The 25,086-nt window shown below is 39.3% G+C and overlaps 1 protein-coding gene across 1 annotated transcript in view; it reads right to left on the bottom strand.

Annotated features, from left to right (window-relative positions):
• LOC149313901 (aspartate--tRNA ligase, cytoplasmic-like) overlaps nt 1–25,086 on the bottom strand; it is a 56,441-nt gene that overhangs the window by 12,231 nt on the left and 19,124 nt on the right. The window contains exons 5-9 of the mRNA XM_089520111.1: nt 17,092–17,194; nt 15,488–15,568; nt 13,801–13,860; nt 1,942–2,053; nt 883–1,017 (exon numbers count right to left, since the gene is read on the bottom strand). Of these exons, the coding sequence (XP_089376237.1) occupies nt 883–1,017; nt 1,942–2,053; nt 13,801–13,860; nt 15,488–15,568; nt 17,092–17,194 (491 nt within the window). The remainder of the gene's footprint in view (nt 1–882; nt 1,018–1,941; nt 2,054–13,800; nt 13,861–15,487; nt 15,569–17,091; nt 17,195–25,086) is intronic.

Raw genomic sequence — 25,086 nt, 5'->3', positions numbered from 1 at the left:
TTCCAAAGAGGTGTGCAGACAAGCCCTCTCAGAATAATTTGCAAAACATTTAAGCCAATAAGGAAACTGGTGACACTTAAAGGCTGGTGAAAGTGCTTTAAAACAGTTTCTGTATCTCACAATATCACCACAGTCCAGGCATTAACCTGGGTGTCTTTCTATTTTCAGCATCACTACCTGCACTCTATCTTTTAGATTACAGGGCTCACTGTCCAGAGCCCCAGTATCAATTACTCATACAGTTTCTCTCCTTAAAAGTGATCTAGCATGAAGACATACATTTCCCCTTGTGTGGGAGAAGATGGATGAAGGTAAACCTATTCCTTTAATATATGAGGAGCATAGTTTTCCAGTAACATATAGCTGGAGTATTTCTATAGAAAGAAGGACAGAACATAAGTGTGTACACTACTAATATGGAACTTACGTGCTCTGGGGGGAAAAACAGCACACAAGAATATTTTGCAGTGTTATTTAGAATGTACTAATTTCTAGCAAATATACATTAACAAACTACTGGAACTATCAAGCTCATAGGTTTGCATTAAGTTCACTGAAACTACAGTCATCCAGCTGCAGTCATCATGTTCCCTGCCAGAAACTTCTGTATGACACTCTAACAGCCACTAGAGAACACCATCACTCTGTTCATGGTTCTTATTTCAGCTGAATATTACATTTGTTCCGCCTGCAAGCCCTGTCAAGCTGCCATATGGATTAGCAGCCTTTGCATGAAACTTTTGTTTGGTTTGCAGATTAGAAAGGAAAAGGCCTTGCAAGACTTAACACATGCATAACCCCAACATTTAGTGCACGTTTGTTCCAGAGACAGGATGGCTGCATTTGTAATTAGAGTGAAAAAAAATGAAGAACTTTCTTTACCTGGCCCAATGCAGAAAACCTTGTCAAAGTCAGCACAAATACACATCTGCTTATACAGCTGTGGGGACTGTGCAAGGTAGGCACTGCTTTTGAAGTAGGAAACAGTAAATACATTGGCACCGCCTTCACTAGCAGCTGAAAAACAAAGGAGACCATTTATGAAGCATGGGAAACTTAGCAGCATGCTTCTGAATGGAACATTTGATCTGTCTAAAGGAAGCCATACAAGTCACAGTAACAACCTTCATTATTTTCAGTTTCATTCTCTGAAGTTTTACACACAGGCATGAGTTATCTAATCAATTTGTAGATGTGCTTAGCCTTTATAATAATCTTCTTTGGTCAGATGGTCAACACTTCTTTGGTCAATACTTGTATTTTATCTCACCCAGCTCCATTACACTCTTGTCAACAGACCATGTCTTTTATAGAAGTGTACAGTGCATAGATCTTCAAACTCATATCAAAACTGGTCCCCTTTTTTGTGGCACAACTTCCAGCAGAGAAGAAACATGGCACAAGATATTCAGGTATGTCTTTACAGGGGCATTAGGAGTTTCATTAAGCTTGTAGATGTTGCAATTCATATTTTAACATAACTCTTATTCTGTTGCAAATTAGGGCTTTTGGCTTCACAAGGCCAGGGGCAATGGCTATCTGCACGCAACCTGGCATGCTGTAACCAGACAAAATTCATTTTTTTCCATACAGTTCTTTCTTATGGCAATACAAGAACTAAATAACAAGCTGTAGTAGACTGAAAGTTTCTTCCTACCAACAGAGCACTTCAGCAGAGAGAGGAACCATCCCTTTAAATCAGAAACTGTTTCAAAAAAGAATTCAGCTTTAAAAATTATTTGAATCTATAATTGATGACTTAGAATCAATTAATGCTTTCCACCTGAGTAATAGGTGCTTGTCCACAACAAACACACATTTACAGCCTGCAAAGTGGATCCATTATTTATAAATTTATATATTTATTTATTTATATCCCACTCTTTTCCCAGGACTGGGACTCATTATTATTATTATTATGTATTATAAACAAATACATACCAGAAATAATCTTTGGAGTTTGAATTTCCACAAACCCCTTGTGAATTAGAGTTTCTCGGAAAAGCTGGCAAATGCCAGATTGGAGACGAAAGACAGCTTGGCTAGTGCAAGTCTGTAAAGTGAAGATAATATATTAAGATTCATAACTTAATTGCACTTGCTGAAGATCATTTACTTTGATCAGGACAGTAGAAAACATTAACTAGCTCCTCAAGGACATTTTATTACATGATGAGGCCCTATCTTTCAGACAGGTTTTACATATACCCTATAACACATTACAGGTGAAAATCTGTACTGTACACTATGGCTAAAGAGTGTAATGACTAAAGATTTGTTATCACAACAGAGTCTAAAAACAACTTCCTTGTAGAGTAGGAATGGGAAACCTCCTGTTAACTGCAAGGCTAATGGACCACAACTCTCATCATTCTCATTATAGGCTATTCTTCCCAGTGGTGATGGGAGCTGCAGTCCAACAACATCTGGACGGTTACACTTTCCTTATACCGGCTCTACACAGTGCAAAAGTAGCAGAATCTGTTCCATAGTGGTTATTTCACTCATCCCCAGCAGATACGCAAAGAATTTATAATATACGCCAGATAAAAGCACTGGCTAAATTGCTAAATTGTATTTTTAAAGATAATAAAAAGGCATTCAGTGCTGTCAGAATGAAAAGTAGATTTACACTGTGACACCTACACAGTAAACAAAAAGTAGCGCAAACCTCAATGTCATCATCATGAAACACCACCACCACCACCACCAAGGAGAAAGGGAGTGGACAACCCTCTGACAACTTTTTAACTGACATAAATATTCTTCCAAGACAAAAAGAAGCTTGCACAGAAATTATTTATAAGATGGTTAACAGATTGATGTGCTAAACAGATTTTAAAAACAGGTTTATCATAAAAGTACTGTTGGGTATGTCACAGACAAATCCAAAATAAGAACTGATGTAAGCCTCGGTAACATACTAAGTGCACTACCGCTTCACTAAGTCTGTAAGAGTTACAGGTGTGTGTGGGTTTTTTCCCCTGAAAAAAGAAAAGAACGTGCGTCACAATACCCTGTTTACTCTTACTGCTTTTTCAAGATGATTGGCTTTTCAGTTAGGATGAGACGTGTGGTTTTTCACATGGCATGCCACCAAACCACAGATATGATAAACCAATACACATGGAGGATAGAGAGGGAAGCCCACTCCTATAACACATAGAAAAGATTCTGTTCTTTAAACTAAGGGTTGTATTAATTGCTTCAATGGAAGCTCCAAAGTTTTAGTTAACTAAAACACGGTGGGGGGGAGGGGAGGGGAGGGGAGGGGAGGGAGGGAGGGGAAGTATTTGGTACAATCTGTTGTTTTTAACCAGGTTTTAAAACCACATTAACATTGGGTTCCTAAAGATAAAGGCTTAGAGCAGCATGTCTTGTTTTCAGCTGACGGGTGGAAATGAAGCCCTGACACAATCTCATCTGTAAACAAAACAATCCAAAGTACAGGTGACAATGATGTCAAGAACAAGCCGTCTGATGCACGTAGACCTATGGCACAGTATGTATCTAGCAGCAATTAAGCCAACAGAAGCACAAGTGTCACAGAACATCCACCAACAAGAGTATCCTGAGCTCAAGGCAAGAGACTGAACATTTCCTCCTCCCCACTGCTGTTGGAATCTGTAGGACAGAGACAATGAATTATATTTTGCCCCAAGGCTAGAACTGTTAGGAATGTTATATCACAAGTGACACAGGCATGCTGACATACATTTAACTCGCTTTGCTTGATTCCTCAGTTTTCCATGTTGCATAAGATGAGGCAAGAACAAAGCCTCAGGAGAATGAATGCCATGGAGGGATGGCTCCCCAGTATGTGGGTTAACTCCACTTTTCTCCATCCCCATTGGGAAAAGGCAACAATGGAGAGAAGCAGACTCAGCCAGAGACTTGAGAAGCACCCTTACCTTTCATAGCAGCACCACTGGTTTCAAACTGGGAACTGCCAAAAGCCCCAGTCATTTTTCCAAAGTGGAAAGGTTAAGTGAGAGTTCACTGTTCTCCCTGCCCCCCCTTTCACAGTTGGGAAAAGCAAGTGTGGAGAAAAGCCAGTTCCTGCTGCCTCCCTTTTAGTTTATACAAACCACACTATCCAAATTCACTTCAAATCAAGGTTTTCAATTTGGATTTGGTGGCTTTTAAACCACGGTTTATTAATTTAGTCATCATTCCAAGCTGTTACTAAAGTATAACCACAATCTGGCATAGTATCTGAAAGGCAGCTTTGGATATGAAGCTTTCTAGACACATAAGCCTAAAGACTGATATTTCATTTAATTATTAAAGGCAAATCTCTCCAGGTCTGGAATTCACAAACTATGAATAACATTAATGGCAGATACGAGCTTCCTCATTTATGAAGAGCTAACCTTCCTAGTTACAGTTGTTCCTCGGGATTTGCTGACTTCCCCATTCACAGTTTTGAATTTCTGCGGACGGGAAGGGACAAAATGGCATTTGAGGCCATTAAAAACAATGGGGCTCCAATATTTGCAGTTTTTCCAATTTGCCGTGTGTGTGTTTGTGTGTGTCCGGAATGGATCCCCCATGAATCGGAAGGGACGACTGTAAAACAAACTAACACACGCACACACATTCAATAAACTCAAACTCTTTCATACATACACTCAACTGTGATGTGACTATTTCTTTAGTACTGGTGTGCTTTAGATTTAGATGACTCCTTAAGATCCAAACTGATTTCAACTGATTTAGACAGGTTTGAAAGATGTACATGGAAGTGATACTTCTCCAAAAGATGCAGAATCTGCAGATAAAATAGCAACTTGGATTTCAAGGTACACAAAAGTGAATCTGTAAGAACTGCAAGAACCTTCTTACTCCACCCCTGGCAACTTTTCATATAAGGGAAAACACCATGGTAGGGAGAAGGAAGAAGAGGATGGAGTTTTGTTTCTAATTTACAGCGTCTACTCACAGTGAATTACTATACAGTCAACCCTCTGTATCTACAGATTCTTTATCCATGAATTCAGCCATCCATGGCTTGAAGGAATATATACATATATTCATTCCAAAAAGCAAAGGTTAAATTTTGCCACTTTATAGGAGGGACACCATTTTACTATGCCACTCTATTTAATGGGACTTGCACATCCATGGATTTTGGTATCCACAGGGGGTCGTGGAGCCAATCCCCTGCTGATATGAAGGGCCTAATGTACCAGGGTTATCCAACCCCAGTCCTCTCAGGAAGGGATACTGAGGTAATATATCACAGACTTGATAAGCATTCAGAAATCTCTGCTAATGTTTCACATGCATCTGAGCAAGTAGGCTCAAGACTATGAAAATTCATGTGACCAATTTCTACCTTTCATTTAGTCTCAAAGGTGCTGGAAGAAGCCTTTGCATACTGATTTTCCAGGCTAACACGGCTATGTTTTTGAATTCCCCAAAGCAGGAACGTTAAAAATCATTTTGTGAAGTCTATGGCACCTGAGACACTGTAACACAGAGTGTCTGCTTGGAAAATACTCAGTGTTCAAATCCTTCTTCCTCGGCTTCACTATGCTTCCCACTCATTGTCCAATCCTGCCCCATGCAGCCTCTATGGCTTTGGTGCCCACTAAGGAGAAGTAAAGAAGCAAACAAGAAACAAAGGTCTTGAACTGTTTCCATTCATAATAATTCCTTACTAATTAGGAATGGAATTAAAGCTAGGTTTGGATAGGCCATTTTCCATAAATGCAGAATGATGTAGTGCAAGAAAACACGGGAACTACCAATTTGCCCACTCCACTAGACAAATTTAATGCAAGAATCCCCCCTCTCCCAGGAAAGTGCTTCTTTGTGAGGCCTTTGTAGCTACTGGATTTAAGGCCCTTGGAATCAGTATACTGAAATGAGCCATCCTAGCAATTGGCACAGCTGCTCATGTTTTATGCAATGTTTAAGCTTCTGAACAATTGAAATGTTTCTTTAAAAAAACCCAGGAGAGTCTGCACACTAGATCTAGGGGCCAGATGGTTGATGGGAAAATGTTAAGAGAAGGTATAACGGTACTATTTATGACAGCAGTCAAGTGGAGCACTATTCGAAGGGTGTGTCTGAGAGACAGCTCAAAAAGAGGAGTCAACACAGGAAATACTGAAAAGTTCACTTGTAAACTTCCACATGCTAACATGTATTTGTCATTTTGCAGAATCTATGGTCATTGAACTGTTTCGACATTTCCTTAATATTTATTTGAAATTTATTTGAAATATTTATTTATTTGTGATTGTATTTCAGTTCAATTGCCAACATCTGACTTTCAAAAAAAGTAGAAGAATATATATGCAATTAAATGAACCTCAACTAGACGAGTGTTAGATTAACGGGCTGAAATGAGAATCTTTTTCTTATTCAAAACGTCTTGCTAAAATACATGCGCACACACTAGTAAGGAGCAAAGATTGTACAAAGCAGTAAAGAACATCTTAAATACATTCTGGGATCTTAAGCTTAAAAACTGAGTCCTAAATAACTAGTGAGATTTTAGTTTTAGTGTTATATACTATAGCTCATAAAATGTGAAAATGAATATTGCTTTTGGAATGCTGGAGGCATTATTTTATCTCTCCTTTCAAGTACATCTCTACTGTTCATGTGTGCATGTATCCACGTGGGAACAAAAGCTTAAGGAAAGCACTGCAACTTCCCTGTGTAATCTGAAAGCCAATACATATGCTATAGTCTAATTCTCACTGAAGTGATAAGCCTGTGTCTGGGCTGCTTCAGGCAGAGATCATGCAACAATACAGTGCTTCTCAACACAAGTCCCAGCACATAGACAACAAGAATTTCTTTTTGTACAGAAAAACACTACATCAAGTAACCTCTTGCTTGCCCCTCAACCCAGGCAACAAATACACCTGATGTCTAGAGGCTAGTGTAGCTTAGGTACGGTTTACTGCTTTTGCAAAAGAACTGGATTCAAGCAACATGAAAAGGATAAATACACTTAAAAAAAAACCCAATCCATAATTGGACTGCAGGCATAAAATAGATATGCCAATCAACATAGCTGCCCTTCATTTAGATCCAAGTTAAATTACAGTTGTCATTTAAATAGATCCAAAGCTCAAACTGCAAAAGATACCATGTTAATATCTAATACTCTAAAGCACAGGTTGATAACATGTTGCCCTTCAGATGATGCTGGACTGAAATTCTTATCAGTCCTAGTTGGAGAGCTGCTACTGAGGGCTGATGGATGCTGCAGTTCAACAACATCTGGAGCAGTAACTCCCAAACTTTGGTCTTCCAAATGTTTTTCACTTCAGCTCCCAGAATTCCTGATTGTTAGCCAAGCTGGCTGGGGATTCTGAGAGCTGAAGTCCTCAACAGCTGAAGGACCGAAGTTTGGGAACCACTGATCTGGAGGGCTTGAAGTTGCCCCTTTCTGAGGTAACCTCACATCATGTTTTGACTTGGCACTGAAAGGCACAGAGGCCTTGGCAAATCTCACAATGTATGAAGACAGTGGACAAAATTTGTTCTGTTTCAAGATTTTACATATTTTTCACACATGGATGTAAATGCAGAAATACCAGTAGATTTGACCCTCTCCCATGTACAATTTCATCCACAGTATGGTCCCTAAGTTTTGAAATTCCACACTTCAAGTGAACTTTTCTCCTCCAGCTAGGGATCACTCTGGGTTCCATTCAAAGTCATGCAAATGGACATACATACAAATGTATTTCCTCTTCCTTGCCTCCCTCTGCAGCCCCCAAATCTGGAGGACTCACCAATTCATCAGAGCAAATTTGGGGAAATAATGGCTATTACAGTAGGGAGGAATAATCTTTTCTGCCAACAGTACCCATTCCACTGGCAAGCAAGCACTTTTACTGTAAGACCAGGGATCAGTCACTGAAGTAGTACAAATAAAGAATTTTTAGTATGTGTCAAGTTGTTTCCCCAAGTCCCAACACCAAATCAAAGTTAATGAAGCTCTAAGTGCAGAATCTGAGACCTAAAAATAGGAAAAAAATGAATTCGAAACTTATTAACTAACAAAAAATATCCTCGAAGATGAACCGAGTGCCTTCCTTATCCACAAGGAACAACAACATAGAGCTGGATGTGATTTTCAGGCAAACCTGTGCACAAATACTTCTCATTGTAGAAACTCAAGAAAAACCTTAAGTAAAAAAAGGTCTCGTGTCTGACAAGCTCATTTAATACAAGTGACTGGTAAAATGAGGAACATGAAAAATCCCACCCATGTGTATTCTTGGGATGGTTATTCACTCACAAGCTAAGCCAGACATTATGAGCTCAAAAACAGAATAAGCAGCTTTCATAGTGCTGAAGCCAGAAATCCACATTTCCTCAGCCTTTCTTCTTGTGGTCTTTCACCAAAATCACATTTCTTTCATTAAAAGCAGTTCCCTGCTTCATAAGTTGACAGGTATTTGAGAGAAGCAATGAAGCAGAACCACCAGCATCAGCAGGTTTTTGCTGAATTTCTTCAGAACACATGGCAACTATTTTTAAGGGAGATGACACTTCCAGATCAAAAACAATCACTGATGAGATTGACCCAAATAGGTGGTATAAGATGGACAGCTGGCTATCCATTATGCACCAAAAAGAAATGCAGCCTACAATATGCCAGCCTTTTGCACTGAATGTTTGGCTCTTTATTCCCATGTACTTTGATAATTACAAACTGCATTTACTTATGACTGCAGATGACAGAAATCTTGGGAAGGAATGGAATGACAATGGTTGCCCCACTGTGGGATGAAATCTACACTTGATTAGGTTAGAAGCAGGTCGTGTCACCGAGCTGACCCATACACATTAAAACATATTTTAGCACTACATAGATGACCCTCCACAAGCCTATGCAATGCTTGCACATCCCCCTGCTCTCCTTCCAGACAATCAAGAGGACTTCAGCAAAGCATAATTTCACCATCCACGAAAGCTAGATTGTTGTTATAAGAGAAATATTAGATTAGAATAGAGTCTAACAAGTTTTTATGCAATCCAACTTTAAACCATTGCTGTTAAGCTATCTTGTTTAAATAACTCAGGCTTGTTTTAGGCAAGAATCTCTGTTTCATAAAGTCTAGCCAGCTTTTGTTAAGGAGAAACTAAACATTGCTAAACTACTTTCCCAGACACATAGGATCTGTTCATTCATCTGCATAACATTAATCCATATTATACCACTACGAATGAACCATTATGTACCTTTACTGGTCAAGATTTACATAATTTCTGGCATAATTTACAACATTTTTCTCCTACCCCCCCCCCCCAATACATTCAGTGAAGAGCAGCACAAGCAGTTTTCCCAGTCACTGTTTTTTATCCTCTAAAGCACTTTGTGAGGCAGATTAGATTGAGATGTAGTGAATGGTTTAAGCTTACTCTGTGGCTGAGAGAGGTCTGAAATCTGAATTGTCCTTGTCCTAGGGCAACATTCTTGCAATATAGAGATTATATCCCAGCCCAGTCTAATGGAAAAAGTATAATAAATTTTGAGACTGAATGTCAAGGGGAAGTGTATGCCCAAATGAGGCAACAGTGAAATTTGAGCAACTGAGAAGCTAATGTGGAATTTGGCCTAAGATTATTCTGAGAGACCAGGTTTTGAATCCTGGTTTAGCCATGTAAACTCTCTGGGAGACCCTGGGCAAGTCTCAGCCTCAGAGGATGGCAATCACAAATGTCCTCTGAAGAAACCTGCCATGAAAACCCCATACATTCATCACACCACCACCACCACCACCAGTTTCTCCAACTGTATCAACTAAAAGATCTCATTAATCTCTGAAACATGAGAACGACTGTAGGATGTAACTTATTCCCAACTACCCACTAGTGAGTGCCAGCATGGCAAAGTAGTTTGAGCATTGGGACTATGAATCTGGAGACCAGGGTTTGCCTCCCACTTGGCCATGAAACCCACTGGGTGACCTTGGGCAAGTTACATCTCCTCTGCCTCAGGGGAAGACAATGGCAAATGTCCTCTGAACACATACAATGCACCCTTCCCTTATGTGGGGAATCCATTCTTGCCCCTCCTGTGTAAGGGAAATACCATGTAAGCTCGTGCCTGCGGTGTGGTGCACACAAGATGGAAGCATGCACTATTGCCTCTTCCAGCGTGTGGCTTTCACCATAAACTGATAGCTGCGCATGATGCAGGCGCATTGTATTGCCAAGAAAACCCCATGATAGGTTCGCCTTAAGGTCGCCATAACTGGAAAATAACCTGAAGGCACACAACACTATGCCTTTTGCAGTGTTCTACCTGTGGCGGAAGCATGACTGGCTCAATGACCATACTGGAATTGTGGAATACCTTGCTCTATGAAGTCTGGACAGTAACCTAAACAGTGGAACTTTATTCCACTGGGTAGTACACAAGCTTTTAGTTTGACACAAATTCTTACTGCTAGAAATGTGTTTATCCTGAGGGAGAGATGGGCAGGCCAACTCCAGGCCTTGCCTGAAAAGAAGAAGGGCCCTCCTTCCATTCACCATCATCCAGAGGGAGAGATGGGCAGGCCAACTCCAGGCCTTGCCTGAAAAGGAGAAGGGTCCTCCCTCCATTCACCATCATCCAGAGGGAGAGATGGGCAGGCCAACTCCAGGCCTTGCCTGAAAAGGAGAAGGGTCCTCCCTCCATTCACCATCATCCAGAGGGAGAGATGGGCAGGACAACTCCAGGCCTTGCCTGAAAAAGAAGAAGGGCCCTCCCTATAGTCCATCTGTTGTGGCCCAGGCATCAGAGAGAGAGACAATCTGCTGGACTTTTCCCCTTCCCCACTGCCATTCCCCTCTCCTTTTGTGTCTTGTCTTTTTAGATTGTAAGCCTGAGGACAGGGAAATGTCTAATTAAAAAAAAAAAAAAAGTAAGCCGCTCTGATAGCCTTTTGGCTGAAGAGTGGAGTATAAATAAAATAAAAATAAAAATAAATAAATCTGGAGCTTGTTATCTGTTTCACCTGCCTGAACTGTACATTGTTTGATATGGTGATTGCATTATGGTACTATGGTATTCACTGTTGTAAGCTTCCCTGGTTGTGGAGTATGAATTAAAAAGGGGGTACAGAAATTCTCATATAATCTTTTTTTTTTTTTTTTGCTTTTATGGATCATGCTGGGCCTGTATTTGCCTTTATCCTCTGACATATGTTTATGCCACTAATAATTAGAGGAAATGCTGTGAGAAGAATGCTAAGGATGTCAATTCTTAATTGAAAAGGGAGGTTGAGGTTACCAGTAGGTCAGGGTTATTATAAAACATTCCAAATACTTACTGCCAGTATGTATGTGTGTGTATGCGTATATACATTCACAAAGAGACATATAGGTAGCTAAAAAGTCAAGATAATTGAATATTCATTTTGCATTTTGTTGTGTTTTAAATTTTTTGTCATACTATACAACTTTAATAATGTTTTTCCCTGACACAGTAATGTTGTGTTTTCCTGTGTTTTCAATTAAGAATGGAATTTCCTGCTCACCTTGTATCTAACCTTGAACCCACTCTGTATGGAATCTCTGCCTTAATCTTTTCAATTTAGACTCACAATGGTTTAAATACCATCTACTTTGCTACCTAGCTTCTGGAGCATTAGAAGTAGTTAACAGTAAATTGGATGTGACTTTGTCAGGGAAAGAACTCACAAAGGCACATCAACTGAATCAAAGTTACTTAAGCCTTAATTATAGAAAATGATGCATGGGTTAACTAATGATGGGGATACCACATAGTTCACCTAAACCTCAGGCTGGTGTCACTGAAGATCACTCATCACATGTGAAAAGTAAGAACTCCCTTCAAGACAACCAAACAAATAAGAAACCTTTGCAAAATGTGCCAAGTGTGTACGTTGGGGAGAGGTGTGTACATATTGCGGGGAGGGAGGATGGGTAGGTGTTGTCTACATAAGAGTAGCTAATGTGGGCCAGAGGATGGTAGATGTTGTCTACTTAAGAGTAGCTAATGTAAGCCAGTAAAAATCAAAGGGGCTTGCTTTAGAATGAATAGATTATGCAATTAAATTATTGCTGGCTTGTGGATTTATTTCACAGGTTTCTTGAAGAGGAGATCATTTCACTTAATGAGGGATCTCTCTCTGCAAAATGTCAACACAAAGGGCCTGTACCTTTTTTAACTGATCAAAGTCCCTAGTTTTCTATGGCAGTTAATTTTTCTTTTAAATAAAGCTAATTGTTTTGTAACTCCAAACATCCTCACCACAAGAAAAAATACACAAAACAATAAAATTTTACCACAGATAGCAAAAAGACCTATCAGAAAAATAGCTCCTGGTGGTTTAAATAACAAAAGCAAATTTTCTGTTATCCCTCAAGTATTAAATCATCTGATGGAGATCCAGACATGGCAGAAAAGTGACCATGCCAGTATAAAATAAATTATGCAGTAACTTCTTGGTTTTATGAAGTTTTTTTCTACACCATATAATATAGCTATGCTCTCATTTATCCTCAAGCAATGTAGTCATACAAACAATAATGTCTGTAAATTGAGTTATTTTAATTGTACCACCACAGAGCTGCACATGGCTTTGAGAAAGCTCCAGTAGAATCAAAGGGACTTGCTTTAGAATGACTACAGTATGAAATTAAATAACTTACAGCACAATACTATGCTTATTTACTTATAATACAGGCCTACCAGATTCAAAGGACTTTATTCCCAGGTAATTGTGCAGAAGACTACAGCCACCATGTAGCTGCAGTCCTCAGTATTTGTACTTGGCAATAAATCTGTTGAATTCAATGGGCTTTCCTTTTACCTTCTGATGCTTTCCTTTTACCTTCTGAACCACTCTAGATTACCAGGACAGCCTCTATGCATAAAGGTAGCTGCCTTCTTCTTAAAGTCACTTTCCAGATAGGAAGAGTCAGGAACATGCAAGGGGGTGGTAGCATTAGTGCATATTTTCTCTCTCCTTGAATATTTGTGACAAATCATGGCTTTAGAGTTCAGTCACTCTTTTGCTTGAGAAGTATGGTAAAAGCCACCAAAAATTAAATGGACAACCCACACAGGGCTGAGCCAATTTAGGGTGAGAGACAAGTCCCATGTACATTATGTATGTCTTGGCAACTGGGCCAAATCTCGCCATTTCGCCACACTGAAGTGAGTACCACAGCAATGCAAGAAAACAAGGAACAGTGGCCTGGTGTGTAAGGTGCACAGAAGAAGGTGGATCTGATCACAGATACTGTCATTCAGCATTATATTGCTTTCAGAGGAATCCATGTTTGAATGTGTGTTTTAGTGCACATTTGGCTTTGAACAGATGAGTTAAAGCCCCAGAGGAGAGCACCATGATGCTGATATCACCATGCTGTTATCTAAGTGACTGGCTAGGTAGCTCCCTCAGGTCACTGTGTGATGTGCCTCCACAACTAAGCTCATATAGTAAAGGACAAAAAAAGCAGCCTGTTGAGAATGGCATCAGATTTAGGAGAGCAAAAGCTGCAAATAATATCAGTTTACTAGTCTAAACTTTCTGAGGGCTGCTTTAAACAAAAATTTATCAGAGGCCACTGTGTAACACAAAGAAGTGAAAATGTGGACCAACAGACATAATCTTCAGTTCTTTTGATGTACATCAATAGGCACCTTTTAAACCCCACACCTTGCAGTTTTGTGTGATGTATCTGAAAGTTTTAGTTAAAAGCACATATCACTGACTTTTGTTATAGTGAACAGATAATACAACTCCTCTCTACTTGCTGCCTCTTAAGCATTTGATTGGTGTCAGTTGAAACACAATGGTATCTTACCCTCAAGTCAATCACTCTGTTGTCCAATCTTGTATCCTGGTTTACAGTAGCTCTTCCTTCCTGAACAGTTGCAAAAGAAAGCACAGTGAAAACCACGAACATTGAGAAGGAAAAAGTGACGCACGTTTTATAGCATAAGAAAACTTTGGCTCTGTTGCATATTCAGGGGAAATTTCATCAGCTGCCCACACCAAAGAGTCTCAGTTATCTGAGATATAGACACCTGCTAAGCATATTTATGTAAATAGGTTGACTGTATAAAGAGGCACCAGCTGTGCAGTCTGTGTAACATATTGCCTTCACAAAGGGTATTTCTGAACAAGAGCTTCCTATGCTCCTGGTTTGTAACTTAAGCACTAAAACATAAGTGCAAGGTGAAAATAATCAAAGTAGCAGATACAAGCTGGTTCTATCATCATTCCTGCCTAGAGGTGGGAGATCAGAGTAGGCTATACTCTGGGTAGACTATAGGATTAAATTGCACTCTATGATCCCTAGCAAATTGCAGACACACCTGTATTTGTGCTAAGGAGAATGACAGAACTATTTGTTTAGATCAAGAATAAGGAATGTGTGGCTCTCCAGATTTTGTTGGACTGCAGTGCCCATCAACTCTAACCAGAATAGCTGTCGATGAGAGATGATGGGGTCTGTAGTTCAATAATATCTGGAGGGCTAAACATCCTTGGATCAAATTTTTCTTTACTAGTGTTTAAGGGTGCTACAAGTAAACAATTACTGCCATCTTAAAAGCTAAAATTTTCATGATATGAATTAAGAACATTCAGTCTAGTTGAAGGTACAATTAGGTTATGCTTTAGGAGACTAAGGTAAGTTTTATCAGCTTGTTTTAAAAGACAACATAATTTGGTAACTTCGAACTGATATTTTCCAAACTATTTATTAATACCTTTTAACAGCATAGTTGTTTTGAAAAAAATCTGTTCACAGATTAATAATGAAAACTAGAACATCAAAATCTTGTCCAGCTCTTTCCCCACTAGGATGACATAATGACAGTTGTAAAATCATTTCATTTCAAAAAGAATAATCAGAAATATCATTCTGAACCATCAGTGCATACAATCTTGAAATAACAGTCATTGCTATCTGTCAGTCGACTAACAATTTATTAACAGAATTACAGTCACCCCTCTACATTTGCAACGTTAACTTCTGCATATTTGTTTATTTGGAAATTTGATTAATATGTTCTCTCTAGGAATCTCTAAATCCTCCAACATGAATCTACTGACCATAGAGTAATGCTACAGGACTTAAGAGATTCCTAGAGAAAACACTTCTTTAGGCATTTATAGGTCCTCCAGTGTGATTCTGTGGTCAACCTCTGCTGGATGTTGACCACAGAGTTGCACTGGAGGACCTAGAGATTCTTAGAGATATTTTCTCAGGTAAAAAAATGGTGTATTTTATTTGCAGTTTTTCCATTTTCATGAGGGTCCCGCACCCCTAATGCCAGATAATATGCAGGTCCCATTGTATTGCCCACAACTATGTATTGAAAGAATGTAAACAAGACAGCGCATAATGCTTAATGATGCCAAAATTCAAGGATTTAAAAATTAAATTGTGAATACCAGCTTCTAAAATTTGTTACAACTATTTTCTTTAAACACACACACACACACACACACACTTCTTCACATTAATAACAATATATTTTTACCTCTTCTCCTTCCACCTCTGGTCGAATAGCATCATCCAGCTGTAAGGGCAGTCGGGGTTCTGCCAGACTAATCACATATATCTGAAATTGAGATATGTGTCATTTTTTTTTTAAAAAAATGTAAGAGCAGTGGAGAAACTGTAGTGTGATTGACAGAAGTACAGTTTTGGCTGAGTAGGAAACAATGTTTACATAATCATTTGCTGGAAGGCTATACTGTAAGTCTGAAAAATGTTAAAGAGGCATACATTTCTTTGGTTTTATTTTCATGGTAATATATGAAACATTAGTAAAAAAAATCCTGGTCGGTTTAATGACTTGAGCATCAGGCCTGAAATAATCTGATCCTAGCTTCTTCAACTCCCTCACTCTTTGCAGATACACTTACAGAAGTCTAAAAGCATATATTGTTGCAGTTTCAGTGGTAAAGAGATAGCTGCTGTCTGGAACAGCATTATACCTTTACTATGTGTGTTTTAGATGAGAGAACGCGTGCATAAATTTACATGTGAGCAGTATAAAACAAGAATGTTATGTCGAATGCATATGAAAAAACATTTTCTATCAATAGTCCAAATACTTTTTAAGGAGTGGCTCCATATTTTCTTGACTAAAGCACCTAACTCATTTCCTTCCATCTTTCATGTCATGTATTCCCAGAATTTGCTTTTCTTATCTAAATGCAGGTGACTGAATTTAAACTTTGTTGCAAACACCACACACTTATGGAAAACTTCAGGACTGCATGAATTATAGTAACCCTCATTTTATTTGGATCTATAAGGCATTTGTCTCCCACTGAAAGGACTATGTATCCAATTCCACAAACTCTTGTTTTATGAAGTTTATAGCCCACCATGAAGTTGAGGTCATGTGGTAGTTCTGGATTGTACTCATTACTACTATTATTGCAATTACAACTACAACTACTATTAGAGAACTGTAAGAGGAACTTTCCCCCCCAATATTGCTTGGAAGGCATTTAGAATTTAAGTATACTGTGCTGCTATGCACAAAAAGCATATGCTTATTTAGGCTGTATTATACATATATTTCCATACATATATTTCTGTGAACTAGTGATACTTAAAAAAGGATAGTTGGCCCTCGGTATCCAGGGCTTTTTCTTATCTACAGATTCAAGTATCCATGGTTTGAAAATATCCAAAAATATATAAATTCCAAAAAGCAAACCTTAATTTTGCTATTTTATATAAAGGACACCAGTTTACTATGCCACTGTATATAATGGGACCTAAGCATCCATGGATTTTAGTTATCCACAGAGGGTCCTGGAACCAAACCTCAGCAGATACCAAGGGCCTACTGTATGTCTGTCTACATATATTGCTCCTTACAAAAACACAACCTAACACTAATGATTTAAAGAGTAGCTGGAAATGAACCTTTTATATAAACACAGAATAGTTTCCTGGGTACCCATACCTACTATTCAATCATGTTTTCTCCATAAAACTTTTTAAAATTGTTGTTACATGCAATTACATATAATAAAAGTTCACAAAAAAGACTGCATTGATCAAGACTAACCATGAAAATCCTAATGTGCAATGCAAATTTTAATTTGCTTTGAAGAATATTACCCTTTGAACATGCAGTTCAACATCCTGCTGAGTGCAGCCTCCAATTTTATGTGGCACTTTTCTTACAACCCCTTCGATGTCAACAATGCTCTCTTTGTTGATGCTGTCAATAAAAATAATAATCAGTTCAATAACTGTATCACAATGGGGAACATACATTTGAATTTTGGATGACTATGAAGATAACCATAAAACGAGACTTTTAAATATGTAAATGTTGGGCCACTACAATAGAACAGAGCATTTTAGGAAAGACAGAAAGAGTTCTTTACTGAATTAATTCCCAGCTGTGATGTACCAACAGGATTGACGGCTGAAAATAAGGAGACACACACAAAGATTTCTGCAGCATTTTAGATTCTATTTGAAAAGCAGCACACAGAAATCTTGTTTTATGGGTAAAAGAGTAAGGCAACCACTCTGGGTGAGAATAATGTATATTTTAAAGCATGCACTTTAAGGCAAAGTGCAGATAAAGACAAAACAAGATATGAAATTTCAATAGTATATTTTGGTTTTATTGATAGTTCACTATGGAAAAAAACTAAAGTAATATGCTTGGGATGCATTTCCTTTAAGCAAAAATCATTCATTCATCAGTTATCTTCAGAGTAGGTCCATAAAGCATTCTTCACTCAAAAAGGTCTGGACCTCTATTTTAAACAAGAACTAAAGGAAAATGTTACTCAATGCATTAAAGTCTGATATCAATACTAGCTTCTGAGAGTCTAGTTCAGTCTAAAATTGCAATACATACTTCACTTCTATAGCCCTTTTCAACATAGAAGGACATTTTAAATTCTGTCCATCTACAGCTCCTGGCTGAAGACACAGAAAAAGTGGTGCATATAACACTTGCACAAACTGCTCAAAACTACTTTGTGAGTTTTGTGGCTGGTAACAATTTGACACTGGGTCTTCAATGCCCCCAAACCCCAAAGTTCTGCATCTGTGCTTCTGAACCATGAGCTTGCAAACAGATCCAAAAGCTTGGTTTAGATCTGCTGTTTGGGAAAATGCAATATGCACTTGACACACACCCTGCTGTGCTTTTCCTGAGAATGGGATGGGGAAAAATAAGAGAAAATTGGATGGAGGAAACAATATAATCAGAACAATAAATAAACATCAAATATCCAATAGTATATTGGAAGGAAGGAAAACACAATTAGGCTTTACCTGAAAATTGTTTCATATCCTTCTGCTCTTTTTTTACCCAACCCTCCTCCAAGAAAGAGAAATGGAGTGAGTGAGTGAGGGAGATAGAGGCAGAGCTACTCTTAACCAGTTCTGATGAGGACTCAGGCTTATATGGTGAAATATGCAAGATTCAGACTGAAAGGGCTTTACAGGTCAATACCAGCATCTGAAAGCCATGGAGTAGATTATATAGCTGCCCCACAACCACCTGACCATATTTGTTCCTCATTATTCACTCTTGCAAGAAGGTAGGGTGATAGTGTTCTGCAGCTCCAGAGCTTTCAAATGCTTTTAAGTGACAACCCCATGCTATGTGATATAGCAATTGATTTTCAGAATTATAACACATAGCTACAGTCCGTCCTCGCCTTACGCGGGGATCTGTTCCGGATCCTGCCGCGTAAGGCGAATTCCGCCTATGCTCGAGCCCCATTGGAAACAATGGGGCTCGTGCGCGGCGGCACAGGGTGCAATGGGCACGCGCACCCATTCAATTGAATGGGACGCGCCGCCCCTTCCGCCCATGCGCGCCCTGCGGCTTGAGCGCGTATGCTCAAGGCCGCGTATGGCGCGCCCGCGTATGGCGCGAGCGCACTGTATAGGAATACTAGACAAAAGCACAGCTAGCATGTCACTCTATAATAACATCCATCCAGGCACAATAACTAGCTGTTCATCCTGACTAAGGCAGGACTTAGATGAGCACGAAGATGACAAACTGATCTTGTGGGTAACTGGCACCACATTTTTAGCAGTAAACTATGAGCTTAACTCAAATTCACTTCAGTCAATAGCATATGACGAATCAATAATGAGACGTATGAATCTGAATTCTCTAACCATCATTGTATCACCTGTGAAGATTCTTAAAAATACTTTCATTTCTTGCTCTACCAGTTCTCCTTAAAACTGCCATGTAAATTCCTGTCAAAACATTGCCCATTTTTAATAGTGCACAGAAAGAACTTCACGGTGAAAAATAACATGGTCAGCACTTTTAATGTTTTTATCTGACTTATTCAAAAGTGCCTACAGATTCCCATTCACCCCTCCATTTTCCAACTATGATACAGATTGTAGGTGGCATAAAAATATCAGAAGTGTCAATAATACATGTATAATGTTAACCCAGATTTCTCCCCAGCTATTAAAATATGGTGATAATTTCTCAGCAGAAAAGTATGGATTTTTCAATCTTAAAATGTGGTAAAAAGAAGTAACAGTACTCTCAAGAAAGAAGTTAAGTGCTTGTTAAAAAGAAAGAAAGAAAGAAAGAAAGAAAGAAAGAAAGAAAAACTTTTGATTGCAATTCCTGCTCTACATCCCATTACATCAACTGCTATTCTGCATGTTCTGCATAGAGACCTCTGGTTGAAAATCTTGACTGAATGGGTTTATATACATCTGGTGTTATACAGTAATGCAGATGGGGGTCATAGAAAACAGGAAAAAGAATTACATTTTATGTTTCTGCCTGCTGAAAGACTTACTAGATGACATGTCAAATCCCAATGATCTACTAACATTAAGAGAAAACATAGTCGGACCAGAATTTGAACAAAAAGCTTGACTACGGCCAGGACATAAAGAGAGATCACAGTATTACTGTGCAGGCTTTAAGAGCAATGAAGCAAACAAATGATAGTTACTAATAACAAGATATGGAAAGTTTTACTCATTTGGTACATTCAAAGATCCACAGCTCACTGAATTTAAAAACACAGCCACAAAAGTTTGTAAGTAGTACCTGAGGACGGAATATATGGGTCTTGAGTGACAGAACAATGCACATCTTACATCCTTCAACAACAAAATTTAAGGTAAGATCTGTTATGCCTTAACTGGTAAGAGATCCAAAGAATGCATTCTTCTTTATACATCTGAAATACACTGGTGGACTGAGAGAATGCCAAGAAGAAAAAAAATAAGACTACACACGACAAATCCCAACCAAGGATCAATACAAGGAAAAAATAATTATACACACATATATATTTTAAAAACCCTCAGCTGATGTCTTAACAACAACCTCCTTTCAAGAAATTAAACCCTCAGCTGATGTCTTAACAACAACCTCATTTCAAGAAATTTCTCGATTTCAAAGAGAAGCAATTACTAGGACAATTGCATGTTCCAATTCAGGATGGCCTAATCTGTCATGCATTGTCATGCAGTAGCTTAGTGGTTAAGACACCACTTCTGATGATCGGAAGGTTAGAAGGTTGGCAGTTCGAGGCTCGGGTGCCGCATGATGGGGTGAGCTCCTGTCACTAGTCCCAGCTTCTGCCAACCTAGTAGTCTGAAAGCATGCAAATGCAAGTAGATAGATAGGTACCACTTCCCAGTGGGAAGGTAACAGTGTTCAGTGCAGTCATGCTGACCACATGAACACCATCCACTACAGTCAGTTATGAATAGACATTCATGTGAAGGGACCACCTTTACTCTTTTACCTTTAATCTATTCTGGCCACTCACTTCATATACACACATTCAAACCTAGGAGACTGTGAAATGGGGAACCTGATCACAGACTACAATGGTTCCCAAACTTGGGTCCCGCAGATGTTTGAGACTTCAGCTCCCAGAGTTCCTGACTATTGCCCAAGATGAGGCATCTGGGGGCTGAAGGCCCAAACACCTGGAGGACCAAAGTTTGGGAATCACTGGAATAGAAATCATAGACTCACAGAGTTGGAAGAGACCTCAAGGGCCATCCAGTACAATCCCCTGCCATGCAGGAACTCACAATCAAAGCACCCCCAACAGATGGCTATCCAGCCTGTTTAAAAATCTCCAAAGGAGATTCCACTACCCAGAGAGTTCAAGGGAACAGAATCCTTATAGACTACTGCAACTCTAACTTCCAACCTTCCAAGTCTTGCCTGCCACTGTTGCTGCACTGACAACCCTGGTAGAAAAGGTTAAGAGGGATTAATTCTCCCTATCCCCTCAACCCAGCTAAATTTCCAGGTTAGGTCGGCATGGTCATCCAGGACCAAATCTTCTATAGTTATTGTTTTACTATTCACCAACAGTGTTCTCAACCCAAGAGGACTGTCATCATGGCTAACCAGGCTATTTAACTGGAAAGTATTTCGGGGGCAATTAAAACCCTGTTGTGCACCTTTGTACTAGTAGCACTACAGTCTCTTCTCTCTGTAACATCTATGACTATGATAGCTGTTCCTTCAGTTCCATCATCTTCCCCCACTGTGGACAACACACCCTCGAAAACAGCATATACCATCATCAAAAAAAATGTTATGTGATCTATACTGATGAAAAGATGTCAATACCCTTCCCCACTCTAAAATAGCAGAACTGGTGTTCATTCTTGTGCCACCCATGAAGTCACTGCTCCAAAGGGGTGGTCCATCTCTGGTGTCACCTTTTTCAGCATTGTGGCCAGCTGTGCAACAGTTTCATTTGTCCAGCTAGGGACCTGCTGGAGGCTGGAGACTTGGACTTTGGTTCTAGAAAGAGGCATCCATGTAGATGCAGCTGAAGGAAGAGATATAGCCAACAAGCTGGCAAGAACCCGTAGGTGGTTCAAGAAGCAGTACAGGGGCGAAACAGACTGCCCCCCCCCAAAATGGATTGGAGCAGCCCTGGAGCCACAGCTGCCTTAGGCAGCTCTGGTGCAACCCCAGGGTGGCTTCTGGGCACAACGGGATCGTGCTTCATCAAAACGCCACGGCCACAAGCTGTCTATTCAGCCCCACAAGGTGCTTTCTATCACAGAAAAAACAACAACAATGAAATCCACATGCATGGTATCTACAGCATTTCTACCCTTTTAGGAAATAGTAAAATGTGGTATCTGGCATTTCATTTCATGCAAAAGACAGCTTGCTTTTTATCTGACTTAGTCATCAAAAGTGGACATCAGTTGTTTTGGTTTAATTTCGAAGGATACAGGGAGACACATCACTTTATTTTAAACTAAGGTGCAGACATGGGCTTTGGGCCAAGATATCAGATCACAGGGAACTGAATAAACCATAGACAAGTATGCATATATTGATTCCCTCTCAGAGTCCAGGAATCCTGGGTTGATAATCCACAATATTAATAGCCCATTTGCTGCTCATCTCACAGAAGGGGATACACAAAACAGGGAATGAAAAGTGTTGTGAAATGTCTAAAACTAGAACTATGGGTAAGTGTGGTCAAACAAGCCAAGGTAATAAGACACCCCGTTAACTACCGTTTGTTATTATTTTACAAATCTTGTATTATTTGTGCATACACATAATTAATCAAATTTCTGGGCTGAGATGCTACACAATGCCATTGCTCTTTAATTTCTCTATCCATCCACACTAAGGAAACAGCAAGAGCAGGCTGTGTGTACCAGCATGCTGCTCATTCATACCATCGTTTAAGCCAACATCCCTGGTTTAGACTGATGTGTAAATGCAGCCATTAATTTAAATAAGATACCTGACATTTCCAGAGTGAACATCATTTAGTTTCTGAGTTCTAAATATCCACATTCATGTTCATCTATCCTAATGTTAGTCAACACTTTCTATTTTAACTACAGAATTGCCATCTTGCTGCATCAGTACAAACCTTCTTCAGCAATAAAGTTGAACTGTAAAATCAAAGCCGCAGCCATTTCATAATGAATCAATTTCTGTCAGGTTTCTGAACAAACGCTTTCTGTACTAAATAATGTTGATGGAGCAATTTTCCTTTAGTTAACATACAAATACTATTTGAATTGTTTCTATAGCCTGGGTCAACAAATAATTCTATTTTGATCTTTTTTAATTTTATTTGCTTTCTCAGATTTGGCTGAATGAGGAAAGGACTGAAGGATGTGACGTTTCAGAAGCAGATTCTTCATATATACCTGTTTTAATTCATCCTCACCAGTCTAATTTGGTCCTTGGTTACAGAATGAATTTATACTATATGGGTTAATTTCTTTAACATGTCTGCAATTTAACTAAAAGTCCTTTTGTTGTGAATAACCTGTTGTGTGTGTAACTGGTAAAATAAAAACACAGTATTCCAGTGACTTAAATTCTATTTGCTCAAACTAGGCAAACTTTTGCTGTACTCGTGTTCTAATTCTCGTTATTGGAATCAAGAGTTTAATTAGCAATTAACAGGTAATCTGCTATATTGTGTAGAAAATATTGATGGAAGTTTCACTAGATATTATCCAATACTTGAAAATGTATGAGAAAGGCTTGTTTCCCAGTTACAAAACAGTCAGTTCTACTAAATGTCTCCTAAAATGTTTATTTTTTTCAGCAGCCATTGGAAAAATCAAGTCAAAACAAACAAAAACTGCAGGAGAATTACTCCCTGCTAAATGAACCCATTCTGCTCCTCTTACTACTTGAGAACAGGCCTTGCTGCCTTATGTATTAAGCTACAATTGACAATACTTATATTCTCTTCCACAGAATTGGCTCAATATCTTATTTACTGTAACTCTGCAATAGCAAGGCTAACAAAAAGAGCAATAGATTGATGTCACCTCCAACAAAGGCTGTGCTAAGCCTTGAACATTTAACCTGTGCCAGTGCATTCAGTGAAGAGATGGGATGGGGAGGGAATCCGTTCTGGACAGAAATATTCCACAGGCTCTGCTCAGCTTGACCAACAAGCAGGGCTTTGGTGGAAGCCATTCTCTAAAAAAATAAAAATCAGATGATAGTTGACCCCTGCACACATAATATTCCTGGCTTCAAGACATAGTTTACCTAACCAGGAACAAGATTTTGACTCAGGTCCTCCCCTGCTCCTCTTCTCTTCATGTAGCAGCAGCAGAATGAAAGTCTTGTTTGTCTTATCAGGCTGAAGAGCGGGGTATAAATAAATAAAAATAAAATAATAATAATAATAATTCACCATTACATCCAAGGCAGGGAACTGTGATATAATAGTTAGTAGTTAACCAGGAACTCAAACTATGTTCTAACCACGTTTTTAAGATACTAACTGGTAAATCTTAAATCACAGCCCCCCTCCCCATTTCAGACCTATCGGACTCATGAAAAGATCTGTCCAGTTCACAGTCACTTCCATTACTGTAGGATCATGAAGCAACCACTATATTACTATGGACTCCAAAAATGTGAAACAGAGTTTCAGGAATGTCCAAGAGAAAATTAAACCAAATCAACTATATTGCATTTTTACAAAGTACTTCAAAATGTTCCACAACAGTACCTTTTACAGTTGTACAGAACCATACAGATATATCCTAATATGAACTGAACTGTGGGATGTGCCTCTCCCAAGGCGCGTCACCGTTTAAGGGGGGGTTGCTAACCTCAGGCAGTGATTATCTCACCTTCCAGAGAGTTATGGCAACACTATCAGTGGGTTTTCTAATTAAGAATTGTTCGGGGAGTGGGGTTGCCATTGTCTTTGTCTGAGCAGTTGTGACTTGCCAAAGGTCATCCAGAGGACTTCCATGGATGAGCATGGATATGAATCTTGGTTTTCCAGAATCTAGACCAGCACTCAGACTGCTACACCACTCACTCTTCTAAAAATATAATTCAGCATTATGTATGGATAGCTGTGGTTACCATTACATTAGCATTATTTACAGAGATCACACTAAATAACAAAGTATGTTTATTAATATAGTACAGTGCGTCCTCGCCTTACGCGGGGGATCCGTTCCGGATCCCTCCGCGTAAGGCGAATTCCGCCTATGCTCGAGCCCCATTGGAAACAATGGGGCTTGTGCGCGGCGGCGCAGGCGCGCACGGGGCACAACGGGCGCGCGCGCCCATTCAATTGAATGGGACGCGCCGCCCCTTCT

Source organism: Sceloporus occidentalis, unplaced genomic scaffold (genome assembly GCF_023333645.1).
Source record: "Sceloporus occidentalis isolate IW3139 unplaced genomic scaffold, rSceOcc1.0.p SCAF_4, whole genome shotgun sequence".
Taxonomy (NCBI): Eukaryota; Metazoa; Chordata; class Lepidosauria; order Squamata; family Phrynosomatidae; genus Sceloporus; species Sceloporus occidentalis.
This window is presented reverse-complemented; position numbering and strand designations above follow the sequence as displayed.